At 34.5% G+C, this 25,362-nt stretch overlaps 1 protein-coding gene across 4 annotated transcripts in view; it reads right to left on the bottom strand.

The window, feature by feature from the left end:
* RDX (radixin) overlaps positions 1-22,610 on the bottom strand; it is a 45,060-nt gene extending 22,450 nt beyond the window's left edge. For 3 of the 4 annotated variants that reach the window (XM_012729714.1, XM_004689279.2, XM_012729715.1), the window contains exons 1-11: positions 22,536-22,610; positions 20,052-20,135; positions 18,271-18,366; positions 17,528-17,802; positions 13,495-13,578; positions 13,159-13,305; positions 11,200-11,296; positions 10,284-10,447; positions 7,546-7,676; positions 2,881-3,041; positions 1,910-2,002 (exon numbers count right to left, since the gene is read on the bottom strand). In XM_012729714.1, coding sequence (XP_012585168.1) covers positions 1,910-2,002; positions 2,881-3,041; positions 7,546-7,676; positions 10,284-10,447; positions 11,200-11,296; positions 13,159-13,305; positions 13,495-13,578; positions 17,528-17,802; positions 18,271-18,366; positions 20,052-20,135; positions 22,536-22,547 — 1,344 coding nt within the window. In that variant the 5' untranslated portion in view covers positions 22,548-22,610. Of the gene's footprint in view, positions 1-1,909; positions 2,003-2,880; positions 3,042-7,545; positions 7,677-10,283; positions 10,448-11,199; positions 11,297-13,158; positions 13,306-13,494; positions 13,579-17,527; positions 17,803-18,270; positions 18,367-20,051; positions 20,136-22,535 lie in introns of those variants that run through there. The other variant, XM_012729716.1, reaches the window with a different exon arrangement.
* Between the last annotated feature and the right edge of the window lie 2,752 nt (positions 22,611-25,362).

Genomic DNA, 25,362 nt, shown 5'->3' with positions numbered 1-25,362 from the left:
AAATCTTTTAAAAAAAAAATAAAAAAAAAAAAATAAAGAGGCCCTCCCTGGTGATGCAGCAGGTTAAAGCACAGCACTAAGAAGCTAAAGCCACCTCAGCATGAGTTTGATCTCCCTCGCCCCCTCCCTCAGGTGATCGACATGGCTCAGCAGACCTCTCCTGACCCGCCCACTGTTCCCCTCAGCAGTGCCCTTCGTCAGTCAGCCTGTTCTGCTCCCCACTGTGTCTCTGGTGAATCCTCTCACTGCCCCTGCACCTCTGGTCTGTACCCCAGTTCTGTACCCCAGTTCTGTATGCAAATAAATATATCTTTAAAAAAAAAAGTGTGAGAGTATAAATCGACACAATGCCAAGTTCTACTTTGGACAATAGCCTGCAAAATTAGCTATAAAAGACTTCTGAAGTCAATTTATAAAAGAGTCAAACATTAGATGATATGAAAACAGATTACAATGAAATAGCATTACGGTGTGTGTGTGTATTTATATTACCTCCCTCCCCCACACACCCCCCACACCCCACCCAGTGGGCTGAACACAGAGATGCTGGAGATGCAGGTTTACACTGTAGACAGGGCATGGTCCCAGTAGTACTGGCCACAGGTGGATAAAGCAAGCGTTTCTCAGGCCCGTGGGACACTGTCTATAGAACAGTTTCCCCACAGACATCCCACAAACCTCCTTGGAGGACTGGGTCCCCAGGACAGAGCTGTGGCTGGAGAGAATGGAGACTGTCAGGCAATTTCCATGAACAAAGTTTAACCTAGAAGCGCAAGTTCCTGTTACTGGGTCTGGATGCTTTAAACTCTTAACTGGAGGGGAATGTAATCCCAACAACAGCCCCAAGAGGGAGTCACACAGGTGTTTCCAACAATGCACTGCTGACCTGTAGAGAGGAGCCATTTGTGGGAAGGGGCAACAAGTGGACTTTGTTCCACTTCCAACAAGTCCTACTAAGAAGGCCCTTTCCAAGAGACTTGAATTCCAGCTCCTACACACCCAGGGAAGGCAAGCTGACAGTCATTATCTTGGGCAAGTGCTGCCCAAAGAAGTAATCTTCAGGGAAGTCCAATGACCTCACGTGCCCCAAAGCAGAGGTACAGGGTGTTTCACCCAGCAGCCAGGCCCATGTTTGATTTCTAGCTGTTGGTGTTCACCCTTGCTGGCATTTATCTACTCCCCTGAGCTTCAACCTTGGCTGACAAGTCCCCGGAGGCCTGCTGTTCTCTAGAGGAAGGTCCCTTCATTTTCTACACCTGGTTGTGTGTACTTTTCCCTCTAATGACATCCCCAGATACTGGAGTCCCCGATATTGTGTGAGCCCTTCCCTCTCTGGTCGCACTGCCCTGGTGGAGTTCCAAGAGAAATGTTTCCTCCCTATCCTCTCTGACACTGTTTTCCCTCTAACTGCCTAATTGTCTATTTGCTGTTCATGTGCAGAGGTGATGAACCCAGCATACTTGCCATTTTGACCCTGCAGGAACTCTAACTTTCCAGTTACGTCTCCCAAAATTTCTGAACTTAGGCTCTAGACTTTTTTGCTTCCTGTCTGTTGTCAACAGGTCTAGTTTTCTCATACTTCCTATGCTCATCCAGTTCCCTCTATCTAGAATGACTATGTCTTTATTCTCTATCTTTTCTAGTCCAAATTAATTACTCAAGACTCAGCTTGAACTTTTAAGTGGTTTGCCAATACCTGCCTCATTCCATTCAGAAATTAGTCCCCTTCCCTATGTTTCCAAATTATTTATGTGAGTAGTATTTATTGCAATACACACATTCATGAACATGAGCCGTCTAGCTCCTCTAAACTGACAGCATCTTAAATTCATTCCAATAAATTCAGCACACTGCAGGAAACAAAGTAGGCAATCAACAAATGAGAACGAATGAACAGGTAGGTGATTACTTTGTGTTGCCATTCAGTAGCTTCCTCTTCCTTTTTCTTCTTGGCTTCTTCCAGAAGTGCAATCTTGGCAGTAAATTCAGCAAGCTCTGCTGCCTAAAATAAATACAAATGCCAATACTAAAAAACTTAACGTAATTCCAGTATTTTATATTAAGTCAATAAAGTTTTTGTTGAAGTACACGCCTGGGCTATTTTATATATTTTTTCTTACATGATACTCCTCCATTTAAAAGAAGATAGTGTATGTTTTTAAGATTTTAACTTATTTAAATTAGTAATAGCTATAAGGAACTAATAAGCTAATAAGGAGACAAAGTGAAAAACATTTATTATTGCACAGATAAGCAGCTATCCTCTACCAGCAGCAGTAACTTAAAATATGGGATATAAGACATACTTTATAACTCTTATCAATAAAGTATTTGTTAAAGCCCACAAGAGAGAAAAGTATATAATGTTTAAAAAGCACTTTATCAAATCACTCATCAACAATTCCATTAGCTAGCAGTATATCTTTTTTCAAAGGGAAGAATCTGAGGTTTAGAAAGATTCAAAAAGACACATAAGTAAATGCCTAACCCAACATTTAAATCTAGGATTATGCCCACACATAATTTACAAGTTTACTAAATAAAAAAATCCAGCAATCAAGAACTATAGACATAATATAGGGGTTAGATATTTTATCAATTTATCTAATGCAAAGCACGTCTATGCCTAGGCAAAGTCTACCTGAATCTGAATCTTTTTTTGGCAATAGGTTCCATTTATCTTTTATTCTGCTTTCTTTGTAGGGTTTTTTAATTGTTGTTAAAGCAGAAACAAAACTTTAGACTCATTTTCACACTTTGTTATTAAGTTACTTGCATCTTTGGCTTGCTTTCCAAAGGTATGACAGGCTTAATTTTCAATGTTCACTCCATGCTTTTAAGTTTTCCTTGTTTAAGAGAGAACTAAGCCAGGCTCCTTACCAGTTGCTCCTGATTCTTCATCTGGTCAGCAGCTTGTTTTGCAATAGCAGACTTGGCTTCTTCAGCAGCTCGACGCTCCTTTTCAAGCCTTTCTGCTTCTTCCTTTGCTCGTTTTCGTTCCTGGTCCAGTTCTAGAGCTTTTCGAGTTTGTTCTTCTAGTTCTATCAAATACATGTATAACATGTTGGAATAATTTCAAATTCTATTATGCACATTATCAAAAGAAGCCTATATAGTGCAAGGAATCTATTCTATACAACTTCTAAAAGCTACCATTTCTGTATGAACACATACCATCCTTACTTGACAAAAGCATAATCACTTAAAATTAAGTCTGCTGCATCAATTCAAAAGTGGGAGAAATGAGAATTCTCTGGAACTAATATTATATCATAAAGCTAAAAGCTCATCCTGGGTCTTCCCTGGTGGTGCCGCATGTCAAAGCCCACCACTAAGAAGCTAAAGCCACTACAGCACCTCCCCGCCCCGGAGGTGATCCACATGGTGCAGCAGACCTCTCCTGACCTGCCATGTACTTGAATCCTCTCACCACCCCTGCACCTCTGGCATGTACCCCAGCTGTGTATAAATAAATAGATAAATTTTAAAAAAAGAAGCCCATTGTTTACTTTTGAATAAAAATAACCTTGCTGAAGGTCTGACCTAAACAACTTGCTATCTGCTTTAAAAATCTACAATACACAGTTTAAGATTGGCAGAAGTTTTTGCTTGTATAAACTATGTTTTAGATAAGTAAATCCTAAATATTGACTGAAAATAATACTAACTCAAAATAGGAATGTTGATATGAATTAGATGAGTTATTGAGAATTTTGAGTTACTGGTTCAATCTATTCCTCAAGTACAAGTAATATCTGAATATGAATGATACAAATTTTAATCCTTATGTGTACAGATTGTATATTCTTTTCTTGTTCTAATGAGTGTAATGGGAAGGAAAATACAACACAAAGCTATAAAGTTTTAAATGAGTTTAGTTATTTTAAAGCACAATTCTAGTTTAGTAATAGGAAATTCTGTGACATAATACAACTGAATGTGCTATGAAACTATTAAATGAGCACTGAATAACTCTCCCTTGGGAAAAACTGAAAAATCTGTCTTAAGATCTGAAAGTGAACTATAATGCACGAGTTATCCCTTAGTGTTCTTATTTTTGTTGGTCTTGGTCAGAACTAACCTAAGTAACTGCAGTTAAGATGGTAAAGAAAACTGATTCCTGTTAGATTTTAATTCTTGATAAAATAACACAAAATTCTAATGGATTATTTGGCTATAAAAATGAACTGTAAATAATGGATTACTACAATTAAATTCTAAGATTACTTATTTTAAAATCTGCCTTATAAAATCTGGACACTAGGCTAGTTTACCAAACTTTATCATTTTTCCCAATTGGCTGACTAATGTTTCATAAAGCCAAGCCTACAAAAGTCACTGTTCTATCAGTCATCTAAACAGGCCAACAAATAGCTAAAGAAAAGTTCACAAATAAAAACAATGCTTTACTTTTTCTTTTTACAAACTTCTTTCTGTACCATGGGACAAGAAAGAACAATAAATCTGATTACAAACTTAAACTTTAAAATATTCCCCATTATTATTATCAATCAGACTTTTATAATCAGTATCAACGAGAATGATAAACATGTCAGCAGTTGTTTGGTGGTAGGTTAAAAATTATATAAATATTTCTTTAAATGTTGAAAGTGAACTGAAGACTGAATCTACTCTAGTGTCCTCTGGAAAGTAAGGGTTTGAATAGACATATATCCCATACATGACCTTGGCTGTTTCTTTCCGCTGGAGTTAATTGAGTTAGAACTGAGATCATCAAACTATGACATACTTCATCAAATCCAACCCAAAGCCTTACTTGTGTAAACAAAGTTTCACTGGAACACATAGCCTCTTTCAATGGGACTACACAATACCATCCATTGTTTAGGGATCATGTAAGACGCCTTGCATGTTGCAATGGCAGAGCTGACAGCTGTAACAGAGGCAGTGCAGCCTGCAAAGCCTGAAATACTTATTTACTACCTGGTCTCTTACTTGCAAACCTATGAATTAGAATAGTCCCATGAAACAAATGTCCTTCTGGAGCTCAAATTCATTTAAGAACTCCTGCATAGAAAGGTAAGATGAGAAAGTTGGAAATTCCAGTATTATTTGATTTTAAAAAATCAGAACCTGTAATATTTGAAGGATGGCACTTGGGAAGAGGGCACCAAGAAATCTGGCTTCTGTTAACATATCAACTCTTTCAGGACAAAGGTTAAAGTTTAGAAGAATGAGGTGTTTCCCTCACTGTGTTATACTGATGTAGGTGGTGCGATGTTCAACTGAGTAGACCAAGGAAATTACTGTTAAGTTCAACCTAATAAACTTTATGAAAGTCTCTCTTTCTCAATCAGGCTTGAACACAAGTATCATTTGTTTTTGACAGGCCTATGACTTTGCAAGCTTTGTTAGCTTAAGTTATTTAGAGGGCAAATCCTGAAAGTTACATATTTCTGTAACAGTATTAGTAAAAACTATCCCAAAAGGATTATGGATATTTCTTTCTTGTCCCCATCTAGGAAAACAGCTTATTAAATGTCAAAGTTTTAATACTGGGGAAAGCACTAATATTATTATAAAACAAAAGCAGGCAAAAGTTTCACAATCAAAATTCTTAGATGTTATAGAATTAAGAATGTGATTATAAATTACTCACTGGAAAAACAAATTTTAAAATATGTGTGATACATCTAAGTAATGATTATGATACCATTTTGAAAAGAAAGCTCTCTACAAATGCATCTGAAGTGATTTTCATGATTACAAATGAAAACAGCAAGGTGAAAAAGAATGTATGTGTTATGTACCTTTTGTGTAAGAATGAAGTTGAATCAGGAATATATCCTCATGGATTTGTTTTTGTATACAAAAAACAGGATATGTACTATTCCCTGTATATCATGACTTAAAGAGTTACTGCATCTGAAGGTGAATTTAGAATAAATTACAAAACAACCACACAGATTTTAGGAGTCTGAGAATGCTTTATTATTAGAAACAAACAAATGGATAGGTCTTTGGATTGAGATGACTTATTTGAAACTGTCTTGACAGGGATGCTCTATAGGTTTTCTAATATTCTATCTTCCTTAGACTCTTTAGCACTTCTTTACTTGAGTAGCTTTCAGTATGTCACTATTATTTTTACTATATACCCTAAATAAATGAAAGTTTCAGTAAGTAGCCATTCTATTAGAAAGGTATTATATAAATGAAAAGTGCTTGAATTCATTGTTTTTTTAAAGTTCAGATCAGTACTATAACTTCTTTAAATTTTCCCTTTTTAAAAAAAGTTTAGTGCATTCAAGATTTCAAGTATTCCTCCCTAAAATACAGCTTATACTATCCATCATGGCACTTAGTCCTCATTGCCTCACTATTAATATATGCACATCTTATTGCTGCCAAACACACAGAATTCACTTCTGTGCATGCGTATATTTGTACTCCTAAAATGTAGTTGAAGTCAAGCATTAATTCTAGTTATAAATGGTGTAGATTTCATGTTAGCTCCCAGATCCTACTGCTTAGGAAGGACAAAGTATTTTACTTTGCTCCATACCTTTTTTCTTTTGTTCTCCCCAGAATTTGTGGTTTTAAACTTATGTATTCTAGAGTTACTTATATAAATCTCACACTCTGAAGTCAATGCATTGTTCCTACTGCGTAAGCATTTGGCTTACACACTAAGTTCTTCCAAACATGTTACCAAACCAAATCCTAACACTTCCAGGTATATATAATATACTGAACTCAAAGTTAGAGATTGTTCCTAAAGAATTTATATAGTTGGAAATAGCTTAAAATGCTTTAAATTACCTACATGCCTTAAAGTACATTAAGTTCTCACTTGAAGTGGAAAAGCGGCTAGAAATAGGGACTGTTAAGTGAAATGACATAATGAAACCTAACCTCCAAATAATATTGGTTTGGTCAATATTGACCCCCATTTTTTTTGTCTTATCAATGTTATAATGAAATAACATCAATGAAACCATACTAGTCAAAGACTAGCTGTATATAAATATATAGCCCTACATAAATACTTTTGTTTATATGGAACCCTAACATTAGGAAGAATAAAGTATACACATTTAAAATATATGTTAAGAATGCAAGTGAGAGGGCCCTCCCTGGTGGTGCAACAGGTTAAAGCACAGCACTGTGAAGCTACTGGCAGCCACCAAAGCACGAATTGGATCTCCAGCCAGAGAGCTGACCCACGTGGTGCAGCAAACCTTTCCTGACCTGTCCACTGCTCCCCTTAGCAGTGTATTTTAGTAGATCTACCTGTTGTGCTCCCTACTCTGTCTCTGGTGAATCCTGTCACCACCCCTGCACCTCTGGCCTGCACACCAGTTTTTGTATGCATAAAAAAATCTTTAAAAAAAATACACGAGAATATTTGAGTGTTCAAGTAAATGAAAAGAATACGCAAGTACTATATAGCTGAATGTGCCTTAAACATGTTTATGATTCTACTACATATTTACTTAACAATTAAATGTAATTATTCTATATAAGAAAGTAAGATTTAACAGACTAGAACAATTTTTAACACAGTCAAAAAGAAGTCTTTACCTTTCTGGGCTTTCATTGTCTGCTCTTCAATTTGCTTTAGACGTTCCATTAGCTCTTCCTTTTCACGTTCTATTCTTTCCTTTTCTTTTTCTGCTATTTCTCTTTTCTTCTTTTCATTCTCTAACTGTGCCCTTGAAAGGAATTACAATTACTGTTACAAATTCATAAAAAACAGTCTAACTGCTATAAATCAAGAAGAAACTACAACATATTTTGAATCATTATAGTCACCTGTGTAAAAATACTCATATAGTTAAAAATACAGGAATGTGCTGTTACATACACATATATTATTTAACATGTAGTTTTTATTGTAGGGTCACAATAAATACAGTCAGAGACCATTCTGAAAAATACTAATATTTAATTTTGGGAAGATTCTGAAAGGACAAATTTGCAAAACTGTTAGGAAAGTACAACTGTCAAATATATCCCTGGTATGCCATGGGATAAAGCCCATGTTTTTAATGGAGACTTAACTGGGGGTGGAAACTGAAGGGGAGAGACAGACTTGCAACTTGCACAGTGAATTAACTTCGATGACAAATGTATACAACAGGACAAAACCTCAGCCACTCTGCAACCTCATCACATCCAGTGCTGCCTCACTTCAGCAAGATATTCCCCTTCCTCCCTGGTACTGAGACAATGCATAAGGACTCACACCACAAACCACATTTCAACACCGGAAAGCTACAATCACATTCCATAAATTCAGAACCCTTTAAGGCTCAGCTATGGCTCACACAGCCCGTCCTAAAGATGAGCACTGTTTTTCCCTACTGGTGGTTCATTTATTCCTCCTCAAAGAGAGATTAAAGATGGGGGGGAAAACGAAGGTAATGTGTAATTTAAGAGAATAAATGTAGTTGCTCTACTGAAAACTGAATAAATGTATAGAAGGATTAAATTGATTATAATATCTAAAACATTCTGCAGTTTAGTCGGCCATACTATTATGAAGCTTACGTCTTAGACTTTGTAAAAATACTCCCTTGATAACAACTATCATCAACCTGCACTCCATTCAATTAATACAAATAGCTTTGGATTCACAAACCCCTTAGTGATACCTCGACTTGCAGGCCTGTCTTGTCTCCCTTAGAAAATTGGAAAAGCTTGTTTCTCTCAAACACTGTTCACAGGGGGGAGGGGCACCAGTCTGGTCCATTCACTGGCCCCTGGACATGCATTTTCATAAAGCTATGCATTTATGTTGGCTTCCTCTTCCGAAAATATCATTCCCCTCTAATTCTCAAGCCTATTCCTAACCATTAACTCTTAGTAAACTCCTACTTTCTTCTTATAATTACATAAATAATCTCTTTACAGTTTAGACTTGGTAACACCTATTTTACCAAATGTTCTACTTATAAATAACATGTTCATAAACTATCAATTCTCTCTCCTAACAAGCAATCATTTTTTTTTTTTAATTTTAAGGATATCAGATAGGTCTAACTACATTGTTCTTAAGTGAAAATTAAAAACTTGAATACTCAACTCTCAATTATTAATATTATTAGCATATTAGTTAATGATATAGTCATTAGTATTGAAGTACTAATATATTAGCTAATATTAATATTAGAATTATTATAATGACTATTTGTTTTATTAAATACTAGGTACTTTACTATATGTATATATAACACTGTCACTGTTTCTCAAACAAGTCCTTGATGGTAAGACTATTATTGTCATATTAATGGCAAGAGATTGGCAATTCAAAAGTTGTTTTTTCAACAAGTGTCAAGAGATCCAAACCCAGGCTTATCCAGGTCCAAAGCTTATGTTCTTTGAATGATACCAGCTGTCCCATTGATACAGAGAGCAGCCATGACACAGAATACCACACAGCTAACCTATGGTAAACTACAATATCCAAAACAGTATCAGTGAATAAAATGCATGAAAAAAAAGCATATTTGTGAAGTCATGAAAAGCTTTTTTCCAGAATGTCAGGTTTCTTTTCTTTTCTTTTTTTTTTTTTTTTTAATATTTATTTATCAGTACATACAGAGCTAGGGTACAGGCCAGAAGTGGAAGGGCAGTGAGAGGATTCAGCAGAGACAGAGTGGGGAACAAAACAGACAGATGAGGGAAGTACACTGTTGAGGGGAGCAGTGGGTGAAACAGGAGAGGTCTGCCACACCATATGGGTCACCTCCCGGGCTGGGGATGGGAACTTGCACTGAAGAGGCTGCAGCTAGCTTGCAATGCTGCACTTTAACCAGCTGTGCCACTAGGGAGAGCCCAAGAATATGTCAGATTTCTAACTTGAAAATTATATATATTCATTTTGAAAGAGGATACTGACAATACACTCATTTAATTTTAATGCAATAAAAATAATGTGAAGGTATAAATATAAGAGTATGTTAAAAAAATGAGCATTGTAAATTTTTTTTTTTTAAGATTTATTTATTTACTCATACAGAACTAGGGTACAGGCCAGAGATGCGGAGGGTGAGAGGATTCACCAGAGACAGAGCGGAGAGCAGAACAGGCAGATCGACAAAGTACACTGCTGAGGGGAGCAGCGGGCGGGTCAGGAGGGGTCTGCCGCACCATATGGATCTCCTCCAGGGCAGGTGGGGATCGAACTCGTGTGAAAGTGGCTTCAGCTTCTCAGTGCTGTGCTTTAACCCGCTGCGCCACCAGAGAGGGCCAGAGCATTCTAAATTTTAGACAGCCCATTTACCAACTGAAGAGTGCAATGACTATGCATTCCATACCTTTCCAACTGCTTCTGATGTTTCTCCTCCCGTGCCTGAGCTTTCATTTGCTGTACTTCAATAGTATCTGGCTTCCTTCTTCTCATGTACAATTCATGGTTTCCCATACATAAGGCCAAAATCCGCTTATTGATTCTTAGACGAGGCGCATAAAAAACAAAATCCTAAACAAAATATTCTGAATTTAAAATCTTCCTATAAGAGTCTCTCACAATACTTTCTACTAGATTTCAGAATGTTACTAATTCTAATGTCATATTACATATAGTTTATAAATAATAACATTTTATAATTCCTAGTGTGTACCATGCTTTTTCATAACTGGTTTCTCACTTTTTATCCTCCCACCAATTTTTGTGGGGAGTTTTATGTTTTTATCCTTTAATTACATTAAATTTCATTTATTCTTTTTTCTTCTCCAAAGTAATTGAGTTTCCAAAACTAGAAATGTTCTTTTGTCTTTTTAAAAACTGAGTGAGAATATCAGATAATGTTTAGATACAAAGAGTTAAGTTAAAACCTCCCAGTTACAAAAATAGAAAGTTCATGAGACAAAGCTTTATAATCAGAGTTAATTTAAAATAGGGTTATCTCTACCACATTCTAGACAAATACTATAAGAAACAAGTTTAATAATGTCTTAGAATGGTGACTATTTTCAACAACCTATGATTAAATATTACCTACCTCATAATTGAATCCAGTTAAAATAAAGCTAATATTTATATGTTGCAAAAAATTAAAACTTGTACTTTTTATATCATTCACTATTTTATCACTGGGAAAACAAAAACAATAGAGAATGTTCTTCAGGAGCAATTTAATAAATCAATGATATTATGCTTCCAGCAACATAATAGCAAAGTGATAAATATTTAGAAGTTAATGCATAAAAACATGAAACAATTTTACTTACGGGTGCTTTTTTGTCGATTGGCTTTATAACAAATTTCTTGTCATTAAATGAAATATTTCTGATTTCACTCCAGGGAAAACCAATTTTAGGTGTTAACCTTAAAAAATAAAAGCATCTTTTTTAATTAAAAGAAAGAAACAATGAACCAAACCCATACCTTTGCATGGGGGCCAATTCTGCTGGGTGACCAATAGAAAAAGTTCAAGATTTTCAAGTCATAGTAACTTATTCATAATGTATTTCTTTAAAGGAGCTACTTGATCAGCTAAAAAATCACATGAGGGCCCTCCCTGGTGGCACAGCAGGTTAAGGCACAGCACTGAGAATCTAAAGCCGCTTCCGCATGAGTTCGATTCCCGCCTGCCCCGGAGGTGACCACATGGCGTGGCAGACCTCTCCAGACCGGCCCGCTGCTCCCCTCAGCAGTGTACTTCGTTGATCTGCCTGTTCTGCTCCCCAATCTGTCTCTGGTGAAGCCTCTTACCACCCCTGAGCCTCTGGCCTGTACCCCAGTTCTGTATGCACAAATAAATAAATCTTTAAAAAAAAAAAATCACATGAAAACAAGCAGTAACTCAAGCAGACTAAGAACTGCAACTGGGCAGTGTTTCTACACAGCATTTCATCCACTATGTATGCATTTCACTGCCCTTCACTGAGATATGTTAAAGCTAAGAGTTTTAAAGAGTTCTATACTACATTTACAAAATGTTACTTTGCAAAATTTTGAAGTTATATGTTCATATAATCCCACAAAAATCTTGTGAGAAGAGCCCAATAGCTGTATTTATTTTACAAAGCCAATAACCTGAATGAGGTCACAAAATAGGGCTTTAGAAGAACCTAAGGCTTTTTTAAAAAGAACTTCAAATGTAGTAGATGAACACATTCTCATTATAAAGATAAACTAAACTATTTCAGATCAGATTTAGGTACACTCTGACCACAATTCCCAATCCCTATCCCTCCTTTACTGAATTAATCCTCTCATATTCCCTTATGTTTACATATATATACATATATACATATATATAACTATGCATATTCTAATAGAAACTCAGTAAATTTTAAAAGAGGAAAAGATTTGGTCTAAAAAGTTAGCCTTGAAAACATTTTTGTTTTTCAAAAATGTCAAGTTTTTATTTCTGGATACAGAATTTTCATTATAAATTAAAAAAACATGAGAGCATAAAATCAGTAACATACTCTTTTGGAGTCACTATATTTAGAAATGTGCGTTATCTATCTATAATAATGAAACTAAATTTTAAAGTCAGCCCAGAGTGTTGAGAAATGCATTTATGAGAAGGTGTTAATGGCACAGACTTGGAATGTTTACATGGACTAGTAAATAAATTAATGGTAAAACGCAATTTCAGCTATTACTCCTGAAAAGTGCCATAAATGTCTGATATATATTAATATAAAAATACTGGGTCAATCTCCAAATAAACTTACACTATTCACTAGGCATAAAATAGGGACATTCTATTTTATTAAAAACAATCACACTATAAATGCTAAAAGTATTACAAAACATTAAGTCATAATCTATTAATTCTATTTTCTCGCTGATCTTAATTTCTTAGATGATCATTTCGATTTTAAATTACATATCAAGAATAAAATTTAAACAAGCATCCTTCATTGCTTGAAGAAAAACATTTTGACAAAAAGGCAAACAAAACAAAAAGCACTGACTCACAAACTATCAAAAAGCACACTTCAAAAAACAGTAAATAATCTTATTAAATAAATACACTAAGGAGGAAAACTCTGATACTGAAAATTGTTGAGAATATAGATGCAGAATATCTTAAAATCTTTGTGGCATTAACTAATCTTTTAATTGGTGGGGAAATGTAGTTTGAGTATTCAAGCCAAAAAAAACTTTACAAAAAGAATACTAACACTATAGGTCACAGAATGACTATGTCAGTATGCAATTAATTTACTTACTTGTCATCATGCTCATAAATATTCAGGCCCAAAGCATCAACACCTAGCCACAATTCAGTTCCCTTTTTATTTTTTATTTCAAAATAGTTGACTCCATACATTTCCAGGTCCTGTGCAATCTTCAGGTATTCCATCATGGAATCTTCCCTGTTGAAATAAAGCTTATTGTAATGTACAGGTATCTAACACCAAACAAATTACAAAATACTTTGGATTAAATTAATCGTTATATTTATTCATGTATCTCTTGGGAACTATCTAATGAAATAATAAATGTTATGAAACAAAAATACTTTAATTTGAGGAAAAACTCTAAGACAATAGCCGTCCCAATACCTTAGCATTCCTCTATGTTCTTCATGCCAGGTCTGTATTCTTTCTTCCCACTGCTCTTTTGTCAATTTGTGTTGTTCCAAAACACTATAAGGAAATCAAATCTATGAAAACACCTCTCTGACTCACATATCAGTATTCTTTTATAAATCTAGAATCATTCATTACCTTAACTGTGGTATGTTTGGCATACAAGTCTATGCATATGGTACAAGTGCAAAAACTAATAAATACACACATACAAATAACAACATGTAAAATTGTTAAAATCTGAGTAAGGCTGGTAGACTGTTTCAATACCTTGACTGTGTATTGTACTAAGGTTATGCAAAAGTTATGCATTAGGAAAGATTGTATGCAAATCTACATTTGTCTCAAAATTTGAAATTACTTTAAATAATAATTTCTAAAAAGTCAGACAGAGAAAGACAAATATTGTATTTCACTCACATTTGCAATAAAAAACAAAGCAAACAAAACACAAACTCAAAGACAGAGAACAGACTGGTGGTAACCAGAAGGGAAGGGGCTTGGCGAGTGGGTGAATGGTCACCTGCATGGTAGTGAATAGAATGTAGCTGGGGAAGACTATGATGTATTGTATACAGATGTTAAATTATAATGCTATACACAGGAAACTTTATAATAAGCTTCTACAATGTTACCTCAATAAACATGTATTTCCAAAATAGTTATAGTAGTGGGAATTCAAATGAATAAAATACCAAAAAGAGAAAATAGTTTTAGTAATAAAAAAATTAGAGAACATACTTATAAAAAATCAGAATTTGGGCTATAATTCTTCTTTTACTCTACATATTTCTTTTTGTTTCTGCTAAATTTAGTTTTGCTATTATCTACATAGGTAATACTTCATATGACAACATATATGTGAAGACATGTTTTTTCCACCATCCTTTTCCCTCCAAATAACCTTTTATTAGTTTTTTGGGGAAGGTAAATTTCCACTGTATTTGATGCACACAAACATAATTTCTATTAACATTTTAACACTAAATCTGCATATTTAACATGCTATGCACACTATATATTATAAATTTCTATTCTCTTTGGGTCACATGATGGCTAAGTATCCACTTCTCTTTTACTGGTGAATGCTCCAATTATGATAGCAAAAAGTGGTGTTAAACTATTACTGCCTCATGTAGCAGACTTCTCCTATCTTGCCCACTGCTCTACACAAAAATAAACCTTAAAAAAAGTTACTGCCTTAGCCTTACTATGTAAAAATTATATGAAACTCGGGGATTTCTTGGCAGTTAAGGAATCTTAGGATGGATGTATCTGCCCTTGGAGAAATTCTCTCAGTGCTAGCACTGAAGAGATACTCAAAAGAATGTAGAGTGAAAAAAGGAATTAAAATAAATGATTATTACTCACTGTTTGAACAATGAATCTGTGTACCTCTACTCCTAGCTTTCCTTATATCCCAAGCCCTTTTCAAGAACTTACCCACATGTACTATCCTGTATTTCCATTCCTCATATCCAGTGCCACTGCTCACAAAATGATTTCAATTCTCAACACTACTGAAACTGCTCTCTCATCAATCTTCTATTGCTAAATAATAGACATCAGATCTATTTATACTTGACCTGTTTGTATCTGACACTGTCAACCAGTCTGTCCTTAAGGCACTCTTTGCTTAACTTACTTTTGCGTAACAACCACTCCCCCCACCCCAACCCCGTCTTATCTATCTGGCCATTTTTTCTCAATATTCTTTACTGAAATATTTTCCTTTGTATTTCCAAGTTTCAACAAGATCTATTCTAGGACTTGTCTAACTCTGCATGTACTTTCAGGTCCAAATCTTCATTACCATGAATTAATTATCTATTTGCAGATTACTTCCAAAAACTGTTATGTATAGTACAGACTTTTCCAAGAAAAACACATCCACAAATGAATACTATTTTTCTTAATTATACTCTTAATATTTTAAACTCAACAGGTTTAAAACTAAGATCTTTCTCCTCCAAAATGTATTCCTTCTATCTGTAATCACTTAATTGCCCAAGTCAGAATCCTGGAATATGAAAGTTTATGCATACTTAGCCCTTTTAAAATAGAGAGCTACTACACAGTAGTGGTGATTATCCCTATAATCAATGAATTTAACCCTACTTGTGAGAATAGACTGCTTCTCTGAGTTTTCAATATAAAAATTAAAAGCTTTCATCAAAATTATCAAATTATTTTGTTCAACTTATGACCACCAAATAACCTTCAGCTTACTAATTTTCCTCCAGATACTCAATGAGCCATAGTTATATTCCATATGCAGAATAAATCAATCACTGCAAAGTTATTTGCTCCATTCTAAATCGAAATATTCTGACATTGTCTCTTTTTCAAACTTTAATAGCTTGAACTAGTCCTCCTGAGGCTACCAACCTGAATACCTGACTGGACAATGAAAGTTAAAGAACAAATTTTGAAGAACATGCACAACTTTCCTTTAAAAGAAAGATTACAGAGAATAGGCATTAAAAATAAAGAAATGTAAGAAATTGTACTTAAATGTGATTTCAGTGATTAAAAGATTTTTCTTTAAATCACATAACTACTAATGTAAGCCAATTACTTTATCTGCTGTTCAACCAACAGCTATCTGATCTAACTACCTACATTGTAAGTGATGAGCTAAAGCATACCTAGTCCTTTAGAAACAAGCAAGACATTTTAAGCGTTATTTTTATTACGCATAATATTTCATAATATTTACCTTAGGTGCTGATTTCACAATCCTCTTTACATCTTACCATAAATAATGTCTAAATAAAAATTAAAAACTAATGTACATCTAAAGTGCCAATAATTACTTAATTTAGTACTTTAAAAATCTGAGACAAAGAATTTTGGGCTGCAATAATAATCAAAACCAGAGAAAGACTAAATAGGTATCTCACATTATTTGACTGTTATGGGAACAGCATACATTATTTTATTCTCTAGGGTAACTTATTTCTGTAATACTAAAGAGCAGAACAGTGTAATATTTAATAATCAAATGTTAGATATCACACTTCATGGTATCTTACAATGGCATACATAAACAGGATAGCTTGCAAGCCAAAAATAAGTGTTAATACTATAACCAAAGTAAACCAGTAAAAATGGATGTGAGATAGCTTTGTCTTTCTTCATATTTATAATCTGTTTAAAAGAAACTATCCCTAAAAGCTGAATACTGAAGTTTAGTTTAATAATAGTTTTGCATCAAAAGGACTTAAAACAATAACAATTTCTCTCCAGTTCTGAAAGATTTTCATATACATTCCAATACCAGGAACATGTATGCTACTGAGATATTTCAAAATAACATTTCATGTTAATTTTCTATATTTCATAAATAATGCTGCTTATTAATACATGTATCACAATTTATATTTAAAACTATAGAGTACACATAAATCATGAAGTATGAGGTGGGTATAATATAAAATTATGATCCCAATTTTACAGATTTAGATGCTGAGGTACAGATATTATTAGAGGCTACACACCTAAAGTCATATAACAAACACAGAATCAATACTCAAAATCTAAATCTTCTGTCTATGAGTTTTTTCTTATGTCACACTCATTTAAGATAACCATTATAGAGGCAGCAATGCACTGCAGTTAGTTAACAGGGCACCAAAGTATGTGAAAACCAACGTTAACAGGCCCTTTAAAAAGTTAGAAACTTAATTTTAATTTAGGAGGAAGCATACAATGTATTAGTTCCAAAAGCACCTATCTGCCTATATAAGAATTTTTATTAAGCACCAACAGTCAGTCTCCCCCAGGTAACAAATTACCTTTACCTCCACTTATTGCTCATCCTACAGGAATGAGAGGAGGCAGAAAGTTCAGGAAATTACACAATAATAAAAGTATATAAATCATTGAGCTGTGGGTCATAATTTTCAAAAAGTAGCTGGTAACTTCAAATCTGAAAGTAAGAAACCTATTTACAAACTTGCAAAGAATTTTTCAGAGAACCTACCAAAAAGCATGTTTTACTTACCGCTGGGGTAGAAGTCTATCATTAGCCAGGTAGCCTGGTTTATGAATCTCTTTACTATAATCGCCATACTTTGCCTGGACTGCATAGGAAGCCAAAAGAACTGCAGTTTCTGGTGGGCAATAAATCTCATCATTTAAGATAGCTTCTTTAACTTGCAAGAAGAAAAGTCTCTGCGTTATTTCTTGAATCAATTCCTCAGAAACATCTTCTGGAAAGAATTTAGCTCTAAATTTGAACTGTAAAGGATTCTCTTTTTTAACGTCTTGCTGTGTCACCTGGAATAGATTTCATGTATAGTCACTAAAAATTTTAAGTGCACAATAACTAAACTTAGACACATCCAATTTATTCTGGAAGAAAGCAGGATGTGAAACGTAACGCTCTAAATCAGTAAGAGTTTGTTATGCAATATTCTAAACCTTTATATGTAAGAAAAAAGATCCAAGCTCATAAATATAACCTCAAACTCACAAATCCTAATAGCCAAACTAAAAGTTCTCTTTAAAGTCTTTCTTGCAAATGCTTAAAATCAAAGTATTATGCTAAAACTAGTATTTCTTATGTGCTACGTTTCCAAATAATGCTTTACTGTATAAAGACACTTGAGTCTCCTAATGATTCTTACAGCTAGCAGCAAAAGTATGCTTACAATCAGCCAGATCATGAACTTTTCCATCAAAAATTCATGAGCATTATTTTATAGCAACTTAATTATTAACTAAATGTCATCTGACATATTTTACCTTTTTATTTAGTTTAAGCCATGTAGAATAACCTTTACTGTCCACATACTGCAGCCCAAAAAACCAGACTTCACGTAAACCAACTGTTTTCACCACCTTAAAAAAAAAAGTCAATTTCAGTTCAATGTTCAGAGTATATAACTAGATGGCACTATACTCCAAGAAAAAAGAAACAGTAAAACTACACAGATATTATAGGCATATTACTTTCCCATTAAAAAAAAAGCAAAAAAAGATTCTGCCTAAATTTACCATATTAATGGTAATCCAAGAAACTTAAATTTAAGTAATGTATTATTAAAAAAAAACTTGTAGGCCCTCCCTGGTGGCGCAATAGGTTAAAGCACAGCACTAAGAAGTTAGTCACTTCAGTATGAGTTTGATCCCCCACTCCGGGGGTGATCCAAATGGCACAGTAATCCTCTCCTGACCCATCCACTGCTCCCCTCAGCAGTGTATTTCAGTCAATTTGCCTGTTCTGCTCCCCACTCTGTCTCTAGTAAATCCTCTCACTGCACCTGTGCCTCTGGCCTGTACCCCAGTTCTTGTATACATAAATAAATCCTTTAAAAAAAAAAAAAAAGGGAAGAAATTTCCCAAGAACTTAAATTTTTTTATTGTATCATATTCTGGGGATCAATAGGTAAGGAAATGACACCTAAAAAAAAAAAATCCCAAAGCACCGATATCTAATATGCTCTTTACTGTTATCAAGTCAGAAACTCTCCTATTTTCTAAGGTCCAGTTAGTTCTTTGAAATCATCAATGCACTTTCTTAGTCGCTTGCCCTCTGGGTACCAATCACTTTCCTCTTTTTTTTAAATAAAATTTTATTACATAGAGCATTACCTGGGGAGCTTAAACTTAAAAAAAATAATGGTCACCAGATATTAAAATGAGAATCTCTGGCAATGGTTTCCAATTACTGCCTTTATTTTTTTAAAACCTCCACAAGTGACTCAAATGTGTACTCAAGTAAGAAAAATCACAAAATCAGTAGCCCAAATTCTTGTAACATCATGTTCTAACCCCAAGCTAAAAAACCATGAATCAATGAGATCACACTACTGTAAGGTGCCTACTTAAACCCTGTAGGTAACTCCCCTCCTTATTCCTGCCTTGCCGCTCTAGGATGCCCACACATGAACACAGAACAGCTGAGTTCCTTTTACTCCTCATTACAATGACTTGCACTGCAGCTATTAAATAAATATATACCTGTTACTATAGTTGTTTTTTTTTAAGGTTTATTTTTATTTATTTATACATACAAAAACTGGGGTGTAGGCCAGAGCTGTGGGGGTGATTCACCAGAGACAGAGTGGGAAGCAGAATAGGTGCATCTACTGAAATACACTGCTGAGGGGAGCAGAGGGAAAACAGGAGAGGTTACCATGTGGGTCAGCTCCTTGACTGGGGATCAAACTCAAGCTGCAGTGGCTGGTGATATCTTAATAGTGCTGAGACTAACCCCTGTGCCACCAAGTAGGCCCCCATTGTTTTTTTTAAAAGTTTCCCTGTATCTTTACTGACAACATAACAATGAAACACTAAAATAAATTTTTCATAGTTTCTATTCAGATATATACTGAATAGCTATAGAGGATATTCATATTATTTCTTGTTCCTAGATTTGAAGTGTATGATTTAAAGTACTAAGAAAAATTGCTTAATTGCTTCATTGTTACGTTGTCAGTAAAGGTGTAGGAAAGCTTAGACAGATACAAAAGCATCCATACAATGCTGGCAAAACCTGCATACTTCATGTGCTAGAATAATACCTGGTCAAAGAGTTGTTTGCCAGTTGTATTGGGCTGAATGGCAAATTCCAGTTCAGCATCCATTGTAGTTACTCTTACATTGATCTGCAATAACAACAAAAGGATAAGCAGTAGGAAAGAGAATATACTTATTACTAATATTTGTAGGCAGTGAAGGTCAAATGCATATTTGTATATATTTTTTCTTATTAAAACAATAGTTTGCATTTAGTCACAGGAAATCTTAAATTTGTGAAAACCAGTTGTTTTAAAAACATTTATTGAATACTTGACATAGTATAGGTACTAAGTTGGTAGGTTTCCATTTTCTCTTTTAGACCCTGCAAAAATATGTTCTTTTTTATTTAGTCAGTTTTTTGTGTGTGTAATTTGTGAAATCTGTATCAACATTTATGTTTCTGTATGGATAACACTATGCTCCGACACCATTTGTTGGGATGAATTTTATTTTACCAGTGAATTTTGACAGACTTTTCAATAATCTAGTTAATATATATATATATGGGTATATTTTTGTTCCACTGATTCTATCATCTATACTTTTGCCAATAGTATACTTGCTTTCATAGTTTGTAAGTGCAAAGACTCAGGAGTGCAAATTTCTCAACTCTGTTTTTAAAAACCTGCTAGAATTGAAGTGACTAGAATTGTATTCAATCTACTACATTTGGGGAGACAATGGCAGCTTAACATTTTCTGGACATGACTATGAATAATGTCTACTGTTCTATATGTTCAAGTCTTTAATGTCTCACAGTTTTCAGTGTGGAGATACTAGACAGATTCTATAAATTTACTCCTAAGCATTTTAATTTTTTGATGCTGTTAAATATGGAATTTTTTTACTTTATTTTTTCAATTTGTTGCTAGAATATAAAAAAGTGATTTTTAAAAATATAACCTTATGCCCAATAACCTTGCTAAACAGTTACTAGCTCACGGTCATTTTGTAGACTCCTGGTTATTTTCTACAAAAATAATTATATCATCTGCAAATAGAAATTTAAAATTTTTTCCTTTCTTATATTTATGCATTTTATTTATTTTACTCTTTTCTCCTCCAACAATGGGTATTGTTAGTGTTGAGTCTTTAAAGCAACTCCAAAGTGATATTCATAACAGAAAATTCCAATAACTATAACCAAAGATTTTCTTAAAATGACTAAGACATGTTATTTAAAAAAAGTTTATTAAATGAATAAAAAATGCTTATTAAATTCCTCTTTATCCTCGAAGGAATTAACCTTAAGTCACAAAATATGTAATTACAAAATTAAGTTAAATTGCTATATATTTAAAAAAGAAATTTTTAGACTATATATAGATATAAAAATCAACATCAGTTATCATCAGCATCAAAACTAGAATCATGAAAACAATAGTATAGACCTTTCCAACCTCTCATTATCTTCTCATTTAACGCACACAAGCGTGCACACGCACACACATGCGCGCACACACCTGTGCTACTGTGACTGAACCCTAAATGTGTATGTATCAGGTTCTTAGTCTTCACCATATTCCCCCGAGTAAAGAAAGAACAGATTATATTTCTGTGAACATACTGTGAAGTTCTGGGAAATACTGCACCCCTCCTTTCCAACTAGCAGACAGGAGATAACAACCATCTGGGTAGGCTTAAAGTCAGAGCCATTTTATTCTGTTCTGTGAAAATTTCCTTAAGAATCTGATGCCTGTGGGTAAATTAAGCTTTCACCTACTACCAATGACCAAGGTGTCAGCTAAAGAAAATTTTCACAATGGGGACCTAGCTTTTGGAGCTCTATATAGCATTCTTCAGAAGTCAGGAAACTAGATTCTAGCTTTTGCCCTCTGCACACAGGCAGCACTGACTTTTCTTTAGGTCATGACAGGAAACGAGAGAATTAAACCTAATGGCAAAAGCAAAAGTCCCTCTTTTCCTCCCATAGGCATAGACTCACTATGCCTCCTCTTCTTCTGCAAGTATGATACTGTGTAACAAAATATGTAACTGAACTAAAACTTGGTATAATACTCCATAGCAAGGTATATAAACATAACTTAAGTTGGTGATAGTGGAAGTTCTCACAAATTAAAATCTGTCAAACTGCCAGGTTTGAATCCTCACTCTGATTAGCTAATAAAAGCATTCTTTAACTATCATTAAGACTTTACTTTCAGTTAAAAGCTCCATTTTATGTGTAAGGAAATTAAAAATTAGAGAGACTGAACTAATCTAGCATTCAGATTAAGTAGCAGAGCCAGGAAATAGGACAGTTTAACCCAACAAGTCATGAGATTTAATCTTTATTACAATGTGGCTGAGACCTTCTCCTTAAGGCCACATAATATTAGGTTCTCGCCATAGTATCTTAAATAGAATATTAATAGCGCCTTTTTTCTTCTTAAGAACACTACCATAATACTTTGCCCTGTTCCAAAAGGAACTTAATGATATTCACATTTTATTAAATCATATCAAAAGTGGTAAACTATACTTACTGGTTTCGGCATCTTGCTTCTCTTTTTGTCTCCTTTACAAATTTTTTACTTTTATGAATTTTGTTTTCACTTCTGTTAACAAAAAAGAAAGCACAAAACAGTAAATTTTAACTACATTATGTATAGAGTAAAAATTAACAGATTTGAAGATGTGAGTTTAAAGTAACATGGAGTGCTTATTTTCACTTTCAATGTGTTGTACTTCACATCGCTAAAAAATCTGTAAAATAGAACACATTTCAGTGAACATAAGACAGTGACCATCAACTGAAAATTCTGATGAAATTACAGACAACACATAGTAAGGAAACAAGATTGTCAAGTGTCTACATGCTGTCTTTGTCTGAGCCAGGGTCCAGCCTATACCCAAACCAATAACAAAGAAAACTGTAAAGGACAGGAAAGATTATTCAAGTTCTAAAAATAAGAACTCATTAATATTTTTCAATCTTTTTTCCTGGATTGCCAAAAACAAAGGGATTTATTTTTAAATCCAAGTAGAGAAAAATGTGTAAAAGTAGCTTATCTACTAGGTGTATACAGCAGCCGCACTCTGCACAGATCAATCTGCACCCTGCTCACCAGCAAGCTAACTAGTCTGAGTGAAATTCAGTATTGTCCTCAAGACCGATGGTGAATTATATCTTCTCTCCCTAAAGCAAAAGAAGTAAATCTTAAACCAGGAAATAGCATCCAGGCTGTTGGAGAATAAATGTTCTTACAAACATCTGAAGAACCTGAGATTTCATCCTGCAAACACTGGAAGAGCTAACATTCTAAAACACTGAGTTTTCAGAAAAAAGAGATTACCATTGCAATTACAAAACCTATAGTGCTTATGTTACTTGAAAATTTGATACACTGGTAATATCTCTGCCAAGAAATTTTATTTGTTACACTAGCATCAACTAAATTAATATACAATTACTTTGTATTTTAAAATTATAGCATCATCACTTTTATGACACTCTAATTAATAAAACTGAAAATTTTCCAAATTGAAATTAAAATGAAGCATCCAAGTAAGGTCCTTTCCCTAAATTTTCCTCAATTATGTACCAATAAACCTTTTTCTAGATGAAGCTTCCTCCTGAGACCTTTTTAATTTAATACACTAGGTACTAAAATTTCTGCTGGAAATAATAAGTGCCTCATTTCCTAATTCTTATTTCCTTAATTCGCCTATTTTCATGAACCTATATGAACTTAAATCCTAACTTTTTTTTTAATTTTTTTTTTTTTAAGATTTATTATTCGTACAGAACTTGGGTACAGGCCAGAGTTACAGAGGGTGAGAGGATTCACCAGGTACAGAGCAGGGAGCAGAACAGTAAGATCGACGAAGTATACTGCTGAGGGGAGCAGCAGGCGGGTCAGGAGAGGTCTGCTGTGCCATGTGGTCACCTCTGGGGCAGGCAGGAATCAAACTCATGCGGAAGTGGCTTTAGCTTCTCAGTGCAGCGCTTTAACCCACTGCGCCACCAGGGAGGGCCCTTAATTTTTTTTTTAAGATTGATTTATTTATTCGTACAGAACTGGGGTACAGGCCATAGATGCAGAGGGTGAGAGGATTCACCAGGGACAGAGTGGGGAGCAGAACAGGCAGATCGACAAAGTACACTGCTGAGGGGAGCAGCAGGCAGGTCAGGAGAGGTCTGCCTGCCATGTGAAGCTCCTCCGGGGCAGGCGGGAATCAAACTCATGCTGAAGTGGTTTAAGCTTCTTTGTGCTGTGCTTTTTAACTCGCTGCGCCACCAGGGAGGGCCCTCATTTTTATTTTTTACACCCCTACTATGCCTGATGTTATTGCCTTCTTTTTACCTGTAATTCTGTTAACACTTGCCTTCCTTTTGGTTTGATTAATCTTGCCAGATGTTGCTTAGTTTATTGGTCTAAAATCTAGCTTTCGGTTTTGTTAATCTTCTGTTTCTTTTACTTTCTCTTTTATTAATTTTTGGCCTTTTCTTCATTTTTCATCTTACCAGTTGCTCTGGCTTTACTATTTGGCTCATTTCCTAATGCCTAAAATTTCCTAATGCACAATTTCCAAATTGTGTCCTTTTCTAATACATGCATTAAGGTCATGAACTAAGTATGTGCAAGTATAAAGCAACTCCAAATATAAAGTGGGTCCCCTATTTGCCAATGAGACTATCTTAAAATAATTTTTATTATTTGAATATGTAAGACAAATATGTATTTCTAACATTAGCATAGTTAAATTTTAAAAACACATAATCTATAAAAATACTGATTCAGAATGTTTATCTCATAATCAGAATAATTTTTTTGAAAATCCTCGTAAATGTCTGGGGCTTCCCTGGTGGTGCAAGGGATTAAAGCAAGTCACTGCAGGGCTGGCCCCCATGGCTCAGTGGACCTCTTTTGCCTCGCCTGCCTGCTGCTCCCCTTGGCAGTGTAGTTCAGTCAATCTGCTGTTCTGCTTCTCACTGTCTCTAATGAGTCCTCTCACCCCTCCATACCTCTGGCCTGTACCCAGTTCTTGTATGTTCATGTCTTTTATTAAAAAAAAAAAAAAAAGACATGAAACCCAAGGGGATTGCAACTGAGATGGAAAATGCACAAAAATATGTAAAAATAAACTATTATAATAAAAAAAGATATGAATGTCTACAAAAATGGTTTGAGTCACATTAAGTTTTTCAGATCCCATAAACACTTTCTGAAAGTCTTTTATACTATTATTAAACTTTTTATCCCAAGTCACAACTATACACTTACATAAAATGTTAGGATTTTCCCTCTATGTTCTACACAAATACTTTAATAACTACAACATAACCACTGTATTATTTTTAATTGACTT

The sequence above is a fragment of the Condylura cristata genome, unplaced genomic scaffold, assembly GCF_000260355.1.
Source record: "Condylura cristata isolate star-nosed mole 26May11 unplaced genomic scaffold, ConCri1.0 scaffold00025, whole genome shotgun sequence".
NCBI classification, from domain to species: Eukaryota; Metazoa; Chordata; class Mammalia; order Eulipotyphla; family Talpidae; genus Condylura; species Condylura cristata.
Note: the sequence above shows the minus strand (reverse complement) of the source record. Positions and strands in the feature narration are given on the sequence as shown.